Below are 12274 nucleotides of genomic sequence, written 5' to 3'. Positions count from 1 at the left end.
CGGAAAAAAGACGAGAAAGCCAAAGTCACAAGCAAGAGCTCCATGGGGAACGGGAGAATCTTGAGTAGTGATTTTAAGCTACAGAAGCCTAAAGCTACTAAGACAGTCCTAACGGGAAAACTTACGAGGGACCAAATGTTCTTAGCCTTCCCCTCCCCCGCTCGGAACACAGATGGTACAGTCCGGACGTCCGGGCGGAGACTGCGGCTGCGCTTCTGGAGAAAGGGCTGGCGTCGCGGGGCGGGCCACTTCCGCACTTCCGCTTTCCGGCCCAGCCAGCGCCCGCGATGGTGAGAGAGCCGGGCCTCGGGCCAGGGACCCCCGTTTTCTGCCTCTAGGCTCTGGGTCTGGGGGAGATGCGACTTTGGAGCGGAGAGGCCCTGGGCCGAGGGATGCTGGGGGTGCGGGGGTACCCTGAGGCTGGAAGAAAGAGGGCGGGGCAGGGGCTGAGGTGAGGAAGGGGCGAGCGGGGGACGCCTTCGTAAGAAGCAGGCTTTGAGGCTTCCTAGTCTGTCCTTTGAAGCTGGTGGGGGATACTGAGGCAAGAAGGAAGCCGGAAGTGGCTCCTCCTCGGTTTGTGGTAGCGCCTCGAAGGCACGTAGTACACCTTATAGCCCGTAGTAGGGCCGCTGAGGCATGTAGTAGGGATACCTCCCTACCCAGAGTAGACAGACGTTCACTAAATAAACTTTTCTTTCTCGCTTGCTTGATCCCACAGTTCTCTGAGGGAAGTCTCCATACTTCCTTATCCCACTCCTCATGTTGCCACCAGCTCTTACTTTTACCTCACTGAAGGATCTCTCTTTTGCTGCCTCCACGCAGACCCCTTCCTGGTCAGAATTCAACCGTATCAGCCTTAATATGGAATGTTAAGCTCTGATGCCTCTGACCTTTGCCTTTCCGGAAGTCGTCCCTTTTGATCATTGTGGGTGTTTCTGAACGTCAATTGAGAGTTTGGGTCACTGCCTTCCCCTTCTTTATCTTCTTCCTGTCGATACCTATTTAATGCACAGGTCTTCATGACCATATAATTTATGATGACTCCTAAATCTGCCTTCCTAGCTCTCTTTCAAGGTTTACCTGGATATCTTGAAGACACCTTGAAATTAGATGTCTGGATTAAAACTCACCTCTCCCTAAATTTGCTTGTTCTCTTGTATTCCTTATTCTTGCTCTGTGTTTTCTTACCTCAGCTAGAAACCTGGGATATTCTTTTGTTGTTGTTAAACTGAGGGGATGCCTCTTGATTTTTTTAAACATCATACTTGTTGAAGTATTACACAAGAAGGTGCTTACTCCATTTGTGAAAGGGCAGACGTCATAGGGTTGACCACCTAAAATGTACCTTTTTCAGATTTGCTATGAACTTTGACAGATACAATCTTGCTTGTCCCTCATTGCCCCAGGCCAGGCTCTTATTACCCTACTTAAATAACCCTCTCTGCTGGCTCTGTCACTTCCCTCTCCTCCAATCCATTCTCCACAAAGTCTCCATGCAGCTGTAGTTGTGTAACTTCCTCCTCAGAAAGCCCCAGAAGTTCCTTACCACTTTTAACAGAAGAGCTAAACTCAGTAGCCTAGCATTTGAGATTCCTCATGAATCTCTGGACCCCATCTGCAACCTCATCCATTGAATCTAAAAAAATGCTTCCTGGCAACATTGTACTCATTACTACTTTAATGCCCCTATTTGTTACTCTAATCTTGTTATTTTTTCATTCATTCACTTATTGTACAGAAACTGAGTAAGATGATGTGTAGGAAAGGTCCTGACTGAGCAAGTTGCAGGGTATGTAAATTTGAGTAGAATAGATACGGTCTGTTAACCATGGAGCTTTCAGTTTAGTAAAGGAGAAAATTACTTTTCTTGGAGTTATTTGAAGGGTGTATCATTGTAAATTATAAGTGCTATGAAAAGGGAAGTCAAGAATGACCTCTGAGGAAAGAAGAGGCCTTCTCTGAATAAGCCAAGATCTAAAGGATGACTTAGGCAAAGAAGGGGGAGAAAACCCTGCAAGATAGATGGTTTGGCATGTGTGAAGGCCTGGGGTGAGAAAGAACTTTTAGCTAATACAAGGAATTGAAGATAGTCCTTTGTTGCTAGATGCCATTTCCTCTACCAGGAATATCATTTTTGTTTTTATCATTGTAAAATCCTAATCCTATTTCCATCTTCAAATCAAAACCAGTTTCTTCTGCAAATATGATTTGTAAATCTTAACTATTTCACATTTTATGCATTGTATCATAGTTACTGTCTGTCTCCCTGACCTGGTTGAACTATTTAAGGGTAGAAATGGTCTTGGTCATTGAATTCCCAACCCCTTGTGTGCCTGGCACACTATAGATATATACATTTGTTGACTCAAAGGGCAGATTGAAGACAGTTATTCACCTGTGTGCCTCTAGACCAGAGTTTCTCAACTTCAGCACTGTTTGGGGCTGAATAATTCTGTTGTACATTGTAAGCTATGTAGCAGTATCCGTGACTTCTGTCTATTCAGTGCCAGTAACTCCTACCCAACCTCAGTTGTGAAAATAAAGAATGTCTTGCCATTGCCATATGTCCCCTGGTAGGCAAAACGGTCCCCTTTTGAGAACCACTGTTCTAGTCTTAAAATGAAAGACATCTTGAAGGCCTAGTCTGTTCTGTTCACTGCAGTGTCTGAGAGCCAAGGACCTCAGTACTGCCTGGCTCCTGTGTAGCTGGACTATGGGATCAGCGGATTTTGTGAGACAGATTTTGATTGTCCCTTGGGGTTTTCCTCCAGACTGCCACTCTCCGCCCCTACCTGAGTGCCGTGCGGGCCACACTGCAGGCTGCCCTCTGCTTGGAGAATTTCTCCTCCCAAGTCGTGGAACGACACAACAAGCCGGAAGTAGAAGTCAGGTATGGGAGGAAAGGGGGTAGGGGGTGATGGATGTAGCACCCAGAGAGGACTGTTATCGGAGAGGGCCGTGAACTTCCATCCTGGAGTTGTCAGAACAACTACAATTCACATTTTTTGTCTTGCTGCCAGGTAAATGATGGTCTCCAATTTGAAGTTCAGAAAATTGGGTCTCAGTGGGTTGACAGGACAAAACTCAGGGGAGAAGCTACTCTGGAGCCAAGATTTGCTTGACACAAGTTGTGACTTTTCAACATAGTGCCATTTGGGAAATATCTCCCAAGGAGGTACTGAACCCTCTAGCAATTTAAGGAGAAGACTTGAGAACTGAATTATCTGAGATGCCATCTCTGCTCTTCTCAAATTTGAAGATCAAGGATCCCTCCCCTCAAAAAACAAATAAACAACTGGACTCCCATCCCCTACTACAAATATTCTATACTTTGGATTATTTTATCTGATTTATGTTTTGTAAAAAAGTTTTTCTTTTTCCCCTTTGATGTTTAATCTGGTACATATACAACTGAGATAAGGATTGTTACCACAGTAAATTGATATGATTTGAATGTAAGAAAGCTGACACGATGTTAAAATGTGCCCTGTTATGCTACTTAATGTATATGGTTTCCACTAGGCATTTTAAAGGATAATAGCTCACAGACACCACCAATACAATTAACTACCGTCTGAGGGATCCAGAGGCATCAAAATGGGAACTGAGTTGAGAGGGGTCATAATTTTGATTATTAAAGGAGGCCAAACTGTTTGATTTTAGCTTGTCCTTATCTCTAAGGCAGGCTTTCATTCCCTAAACAGTATATGGGTTTGCCTATAGTTAATGAAAATAGGAGCTGTCATTTGTAAAGCTCCTACAATGTGCCAGGCTCACTGTTACACACTTGACCCTTGTTGATCTGTTTCCAAATGAGGAAGTTGAAATTCCAACAGGGTAACTTGCCCAATGGAAGTAACAAAGGAGGCTGAATTTCAGAACCTTTCACCCTGACTCCAGAGCCTGTGCTCTTTCTGCTGGAGAACATGCTCTCTGGCCCCCATCTTGGAGCACCCCTGCTTGTGAGTCTCATTCCTTGGACTCTGTGGTCCCAGATAGTGATTCTAGAACCTGCCATGGAGCCTCCTGACCATTCTGTTCTTTTATAGTACCTCTGTCATTTTGTGTTCTCAGGAGTAGCAAAGAGCTCCTGCTACAACCCGTGACCATCAGCAGGAATGAAAAGGAAAAGGTTCTGATTGAAGGTTCCATCAACTCTGTCAGGGTCAGCATTGCTGTGAAACAGGTGAGCTCACCCCAGATCCCCTGCCTCCCCGGGGAGGCCAGGGATCCCCTATGTAAGAGGTCAACATGCCAGATTCAGGGTGCAAAGAAACCCAGGTTCTCTTTCCAGGAAATGATTTGCTAAACCTACCAGATCAGTAGAATAAAGGGAAATCAGCCTTATCTTCTAGGCTTGCTCTGGATTAGACAGCAGGTAATGTAGCAGCCAGGGCTGTGGGCCAGTTTGGTGTCAGGTCATAAAACTCTTCCTAATGAGTGAAGAATAAGTTCAGTTCAGACAAACAAGTAGTAATGGTATCAGTTTGATAGCCATAAACTCCAAAAGTGAGATTTAGGGTAAGAAAATGAAGTGTAGTTTCATGTTTCTTCATTGTTTCACAAATGTCTGACATTCCCACTACCCCCATCGTTTCTTCCATGTTTATGGACCACTTGGCTACTTCTTTACTTAATATTTTCTTTCAATTAACTTTTTTTTTTTTTTTACTTAAATTTACCATAAAAAGAAAAGCAATATGCCTTGCCAAATTGAGGACAACACTAAAATACAAGCACATTGAAAATAAAGCAGAGTTAAGACTTTTGCCTCCAGAAAGCTCTATCCCTAGTGCCTGCTCTTTGTTAAAAGGGGAGATGAATAAATATTGGGGGCTGTTAAGGTCTTGCCAGCCCGTAATACAAAATTCTTTCATCAGGAATGTTGAGAGTTCATTCGGGAAAAACTTTGGGAATTGTTTGATGTTCATTGTTACTAAAGTGGAGACCATCTAAGGTTATCTGATATACTTCATAGTGTGTATCACTGACTGGAAGATGTAGCATTAATGAAATGAGACTGGAAAGGGCAGATTTGAATCTAGATATGGGTTCTGGAAGGATTGGATAAAAGATTGGGGCTTGCCAGGACTTCCCTAGTGGTTCAGTGGTTAAGATTCTGGGCTTCTACTACAGGGGACTTGGGTTTGATCCCTGGTCTGGGAACTAAGATCCTGCATGCCACACGATGTAGCCAAAATGTGTTTTTAAGTTAAAAAAAAATAAGATTTGGGTTTGTCAGAGTTACCTTTCTGGAATGGGTAAAGGCAAGATCATGATGACGCCCCATTAAGTTGGAGGGCTCTCTTCCTTTTAGCTGGCAACCAGTTACTCATGATTCAGACTTCAATACCCAACCCCAGTGTCTCCAGCGAGCATGGGGGAAATTGGGCTCCGAAGACCAGGCTACAAATTTCTGTTGGCCTTTAGGGAATGACTTTAGGGAAACACATTTCTTCTTTGTTCTTACCAGGCTGATGAAATCGAGAAGATTCTGTGTCACAAGTTCATGCGCTTCATGATGATGCGAGCAGAGAACTTCTTTATCCTCCGAAGGAAACCAGTGGAGGTGTGTGATCCATGTGTTGGTAATACCCAGAATTCCACTACTGAGTCCACTGTCAGTGGCCTGGGATTGTTTCTAAAACTGGGATTGCTTGCTCCCCACGCTGTAGGGCACCCACAGCCTGAGTTGAGAGTTGGTCTTCATTTCGGCTGGAGTAAGAATAAGGGGAATCAGCTTAGGAGGTTGAGTCTGTCTCAGCTGTGGAAAAGGCCAAAAAAGATGAGGTGCATTGCTCACCTTCCCAGAGCCTATAGTGTAGTGGCAGAAAGGGCATGATGAATCAGAATTCTAAACTCTGCCACCAATTGAGTCAGTCTCTCAAGGCCACAGTTGATACGGGGTCACTTGTTGCCTGCCTTTGTACTTGAGCGCTCACTACAGATTCTCTGCCTGCTCAACTCCCTGCCGGTCAGTGACTAAGCAAATACCATGCAGAGCAGCGGACACCATTGTCAGACACATTAGTTGTTGGCCAAACTCACCCTCATCCTGAGCAAAAATCTCTCCTGTTCCTAGATCTAACCTCCAGGGCCACCAAGAATAAACAAAATTGCTCTTCTACACACAGTCTGAAAAAGTGAAAAACCATAGTTAAAAACCTCAATACCTCCTCCCACAGCATCTTCATTTCTCCCTGGACTAAATGTTCCTGTTGTTTGATGAGATTCTTCTGTAACAAGATTTAAAGTCCTTTCACTCTCCCTTGATTCATTCTGAACACAACTGTTTATACCACAGAGAATCTGCCAGACAAAATTCTCAATTGGGATCAGTTGATCCACCTGTTAATTCCTTGGATCCAGCATACACACCGCCACCAGAGCAGATGGGCTGCTGCCTGAAGGGTGTGTCACTTGGGAGAAGGTCAGCTGGAAGCATGTGGCTGAGTGACATAGAGGGCTGGCCAGTGAAGTTCCCCAGGATGTTGATTCTCTCCCTCCTCTCCACTGTCTTTCTTCCCTAGGGGTATGACATCAGCTTTCTGATCACCAACTTCCACACAGAGCAGATGTATAAGCACAAGTTGGTGGACTTTGTGATCCACTTCATGGAGGAAATTGACAAAGAAATTAGTGAGATGAAGCTGTCTGTCAATGCCCGTGCACGCATTGTGGCTGAGGAGTTCCTCAAGAATGTAAGTGGAGTGGCCTTCTTGGTTTCCTTTCAGAAGTAGAAAGACCTAAATAAAGGTTGTGCTGAGAACTTAGCATCTGTTGGGGAAATGGTGCCAACCGTGCGTAAATATTTTCTGAGGCCTCTAGGAACTCTGGTGGGCAGCAGGTCAGCCCCATGCCTTGGTGTGGGAAGGGCCTGAGGTTCATCTTGGAGAGCTGTAGAGCATCTCCAGGGCCCTGGGCAGTGCCTCTCTTAGTCGTTCACTTCTACGTCTCAGAATATATAGAGTCCTTCCGTGTATCTAGTTCCATCCCCGAGTGAGTCACGTTAAAGCCACATGTGAATTTTCTGGGAATATAGGGCGGTTAATCATAGTGTAATTCCACTTCTCAAACAGACTCGAATAGTTTCCTTCAGCGTCTGTTTCTCAGGCTTAAAGTCACGATTTCTTGACTCTGTTTTCCATCATTTTCATGGCTTAAGTCCTACAGATCCCTCTTCAGTTGTTTGTGCCTTCCTGACAGAAAGCACTGCCGCCCTCTGAGGAGGACAGATTGTTTACATTGATGAACTGATGACACAGTTCTTTTTTAGACATTCACAGCGTGCCGCCTTTTTTTTTTTCTTCTTTTTCCAAACAGTCTTTGGTTTGTTGACATGTTCCACTCAGAATTGACTATGATCCCTAGATGGTAGAATTAGTGTTTACTCCTACCAGTGCATACAGGTCCAGCCCAGAAGGAGCTCAGGCTCCTAAAAATGGAAATTAAACCCACTTCCCCTGGGCTTTAATTATACTGAGGGCAGCCAGTGTATAGAGTAGCTGTGCTGTGCACCCAGGGGAGCACGCTTGTTCAGGTCACAGAGATGATGGAGTCAGACCACCTTTGCATCCGGGTCCACTGCCTCCTCAGGCATCTTACAGAACTTCTTGACTAAGCCTCAAGTTTCCTCGACCCTGAAATGAGACCGTTAATTAATATATACCTTTTCAGTGTAGTTGAACGTTAAATGAGGAAATGTGTATAAAAGCATATCACTTGGTACATAGTAAACTCTCCCTGTATTATAGCACAAAGGTTATGTGGCCAGGGCACGGGGAGGCCTCTAAATTCAACTGAAGAAAATGAAAAATAGTTTTTGTCCCAATTTAGTATTTGGTTCATTCATTCAGTAGTCATTTAGTTGTTACACTAATTGCACTTCTATAGTAATACAGCTGAAAAAGCACATATGAGTATCTCAGGGGGAAAAAAAAAAAGACTTCCCGTGTGGTCCACTGGTTAAGACCCTGCACTTCCAGTGCAGTGGCACGGGTTCCAGCCCTGATCAGTGAACCAAGATTGCACATGCCGCATGGCACTGCCAAAAGAAACATCCAAAAAGCCAAGTATTGGCAATATCTCATTTAACACCTAAAACAATCTTTGAATCTTTATCCTCATTTCATGGATGTATCAGCCAGGCTCTCGAAGTTGTCACATATTTCAAGTGCCTCAGCCAGTAAGTAAGTGAAGGAGCCAGGACTCAGTTAGTTTGTCTGACTCAAAAATCTGAGATAGTATCATGGCATCTGGCAGGGATGACACAGTCAGGTGCATGGAAGGCTCAGGCCATTATGTTCATGAGTGAGGTGGGTTGTGTGGGGACCTAGGGATCACATGCCTTATCCTAGGTGGGTCACCACTGCACAGCTCCAGCCCTCTGGCTTCATCAAAAGAATCTCAGTGTGCAGTGTCTTCTGTGTTTTTAAGGTTGTCTAATTCATATTCATAGCAACTAGTTCATAATCTTTGAAACACTGTGAGCCAGACAGTGCTCATCTTTGGGCTGAGTTCAGCAAGTGGGCCAGTAGTCCACAGCGTCTGGTCTGTAAAATGTCCAGGGCGGGTCTGGGCACTATGGGGGATATTTGAGGGCACAAAGCATGTCCAGGGCCTATCCTGCTTGGCAGACCCCTCAGAGCTTGACGCAAAGCACCAGCTCCTGAGTCCCTTTCTGAATCCCCAGGCATTTGCACATGAGCCCCCATTTCTACAGAAGGCAACCTCAGTTCAGCAAGCAAGGTACTGTGACAAGGCTTTTTGGCTGTCTCCATGGCAAAGCCAAGGGGAGCTGTGAAAGAGCCCGTAATTTTTTTGCCTTGTCTAATGCTAAGTTTTACGGCCAGTGCCTGCTGATTTGGGAGCAACTAGCGCATGTCCGCGGGGTGTCCTGAGACCCAGTCCTGCCCCCCAGAAATGTGAGTATAGCTACAGCTCACAGACCAGCCCCCCTCCCCAGAACAGGCCTGCCAGGATACAGTAATAACTATCATTCTCCGCCTCTTGGTTCTCTTAACAGTTTTAAACCACCTGGCTGGATCTCGTGGCCTTCCCCCTCAGGATCCCCCGTGTCTCTGTGAAGTCGTCCTGGAGTTAACTTCCCGGAGCAGCAGCGGCGACGGCAGTGGCGGCAGCAGCGGAGGGGAGCTGGGTCAGGGTGGGCATTAGATGCGGGAGGGGGGTGGTGTGCTTGCTCGCTGGGCCACAAAGCAGCAGTGGACCTGCCCCGAGGCCACATGTGCCTGGTCAGGCTGGCTTCTGATGTACAGTCCCCTGAGCCGGGACAGATTTTTTTTTTAACGTCTTGAAACTTAAAACTCTGTGCTTGTAGGAGACTGTAACCTTTTTGTCTTTTTTTTTTTTTTTTAAAAAAAAAAAAAAAACAATCTCCACCTCCAGTGGCTGTGACTGGTCCCAGTGATTGTACCTTATTGGTCGCTGTGGGTCTGGGCGGGCCTGGAGCCAAAAGGCGACTACTGTTCCTCCCTGGAGCCATCCCAGGTGGGGAGGGAGGGGGGTTTCAGACTTGTGTTCCTCTCCCTCGTCCTCCTATCTCCTTAGGCTCAGTAGAAGCGGTGGGGACCCTCTACCAGCTTCCTGAGCCCTGTCTGCAGTTGGCCACCCAGCACTGGTTGGGGACAAGGGCTGAACTGGTGGCCACCAGCCACACCTAGGAGCCGGGGCCTGGAAGCTGGCAGCCTTCAGCCTCAGGGGCCACTTTGTGCCCTCCCAGCTGGGAGGGGTCGCTGTTTCGCCTTGTCTGTCAGTGCAGTGCCTGTGCTAGAGGTGGAGAGGTGAGTCCTCCAGAGCGTCCCTGCCAGGGCCTCCTGCCTGCTCTGGCTCCTCTGCTCCCTCGCTCGCTGTACCTTTTCTTATTCTGGTGGATCCTCCCTCCCCTAATTAAAGTCTCTTTTTGCCCCTCTGGGGCTGCATGAGGTCTGTGCTCTGTGTGTATATGTGATGAAAGGAGGTAGAGCTGTTCCTTAAGACCATGTGGCAGGCACTTGGGCCTGGGGGTCCCCACCAGAGACAGCCTTGTGATTGGCCTCTGACAGTAGCCCTGCTGCTGCTGCTGCTAAATCGCTTCAGTTGTGTCTGACTCTGGGCGACCCCATAGATGGCAGCCCACCAGGCACCCCTGTCCCTGGGATTCTCCAGGCAAGAATACTGGAGTGGGTTGCCATTTCCTTCTCCAGTGCATGAAAGTGAAAAGTGAAAGTGAAGTTGCTCAGTTGTGCCCGACTCTTTGCGACCCCGTGGACTGCAGCCTACCAGGCTCCTCTGTCCATGGGATTTTCCAGGCAGGAGTACTGGAGTGGGGTGCCATTGCCTTCTCCGAGTAGCCCTGCTGGAGGGCCCTAACCCGAGAGACCCATTACAGTCCAGGTTCCACCCATTTCTGAAACTGCTCTCTACCTGTATAGAGCTTTGACCCTTTTCACATAGTGAGCTCATATGGGCTAGAATGTAACAGAAATAATCCCATTTCATGGCTAAGAAACCCGAGGTTATCATGAGATAGAGCAGCTTGCCCCAAATCTCCCAGCTAGTGAGCAAGAGGGTGCAATTCAGATGTAAGACATCGGCCTCTACCTATGCTATGATACTGATCACTAGCCACATGTGGCTATGTAAATTATTACAGTTAAAAAGTTTCAAATTTATTGCCTCAGTCCCACCAGTGCTCAACACTTACATGCTACTAATGCCTATCACATCACATGGTCATAGATAAAACATTTCCATCATTGCAGGAAATTCTGTTGGACAGGATTAAACCCTCTCAGTGACACCTTGAAGTGAAGTAAAAAAAAAAAAAAACAACTTACATTTGGGTCCTATTATTATGAATTTGAGCAAACTTTATATTCTGTGCCTCAGTTTTTAATCTATAAAGTGGAGATAATGTCAGTCTGACACAGTACCTGCCATTACAAGTAGTGAATAAACAATGACTGATCTTTCCACCAGCCCAGTATCCAAGCTGTTGGTAACTTCCATTGTGCTGGTTGTTGGGGGGTGACATTATCCCTGTCTCAGAGAGACTTGGGGGCCAGTGGAAGTGTTGCATATATAAATAGGTGCATTGAAGTGTTTCACGCTCACTAATGGAAGTAAGTGGGAGCCCACAGCGGGGTGTCTTTATGAAAGAGGAGGCCAAGAAAAGTTTGAGAAGGGTTGGGCTTTGCTGAGTTTTGAAGAGTCTTCCATATGGCCAAACGGGGTCTCTTGAAACGGGATAAGGTACTGTTTAAAGGAGGGGTTGGGGGTAGGGACAACTTGGGCTGCTATCATCCCCTTTATGACATTACCTCTGTGACCTCCCCCTCCTGTCTTGCAGAATTAGGTGTGCCCTTCTGTGGGGCACACAGCCGTAGCCTAGCTTTGCAGTGATTGTTGCTCACGTGAAGGTGCGGTGAGGCTGGACATCCAGTAGAGTATGGCAGCTGCTCACTCAACCCTCACAGGACAGCAATGCCTGGGTGAGCCAGCCAGAATTCTAATTTGTCGTGGATCCATCCCCCAGGGTTCAGAGCTAAAACCAAATTTGCTGGCTGATCAGAACAGACTGGATGGTCTCCAATCAGCCAGTCCTCTCCTGAAGGCATACCTTTTGGGAAGCCCAGTCATCAGCCACAGGGTTGAGAAGGGTGATCTTAGTGGTTGGGGTTGACTAGGGAGGTCTGTGGAGGACGCACCTTCACTTGTATGAGCCAATGTATCAGTGACTGACAGAGCTGGGTTCCTGGAATCTGCTTGAGAGGGCATTGCTAGAGTTTGCCTCTCACACTGTCCATTTGGTACTTGCATGACTGATAGGCAACCCTTATGAGAGATGATATGGACTTGTCTTTAATAGTGTTTCTGTTTAAGAGTGGGGCTTTGGAGTCAGACCTGGGTTCCAGGGCTCTGCTATGCGATTTAAGGCAAATAATTTAACATCTTGGAACCTTATTTGTCTCACCTGTGACATTTGAGGGTGTAAGTTTTCATACTACCTCCAAAAAGGTTGCCTAGTCTTGTCTTGAGGGCTGTTGCATAACTTGGTTTTTTGGTAGATTGAAACGATACTTATTTTCTATTTCCAAGTGCTGTCTTTTTTTCGGAGGCGGGGGGAGGGGTGGGGGTGGGGGTGGGGGGGGCTCTGGGAGTTCTGCCCTTTTATTTTCCCCATAATACTGTCCTGGCTTTCAAATCTACCCCCAGGGACCTTACCCAAGCTCCATCTGCCAGGAGCTGCAGATCTGGTCAGCTTCCTTTTAGTTCC

The 12274-nt window shown here is 46.6% G+C and overlaps 1 protein-coding gene across 1 annotated transcript; it reads left to right on the top strand.

Moving 5' to 3' along the window:
* ARPC4 (actin related protein 2/3 complex subunit 4) lies at positions 115-9941 on the top strand. The gene is made up of 6 exons (XM_018066929.1): positions 115-290; positions 2772-2890; positions 4075-4186; positions 5474-5569; positions 6531-6701; positions 9026-9941. The coding sequence occupies exons 1-6, from the start codon at positions 288-290 to the stop codon at positions 9029-9031; spliced, it is 507 nt and encodes a 168-aa protein (XP_017922418.1). The 5' UTR covers positions 115-287; the 3' UTR covers positions 9032-9941.

Source organism: Capra hircus, chromosome 22 (genome assembly GCF_001704415.2).
Source record: "Capra hircus breed San Clemente chromosome 22, ASM170441v1, whole genome shotgun sequence".
In the NCBI taxonomy this organism is placed as follows: Eukaryota; Metazoa; Chordata; class Mammalia; order Artiodactyla; family Bovidae; genus Capra; species Capra hircus.
The sequence above is the reverse complement of the archived record's forward strand: the minus strand, read 5'-3'. Positions and strand labels throughout refer to the sequence as shown.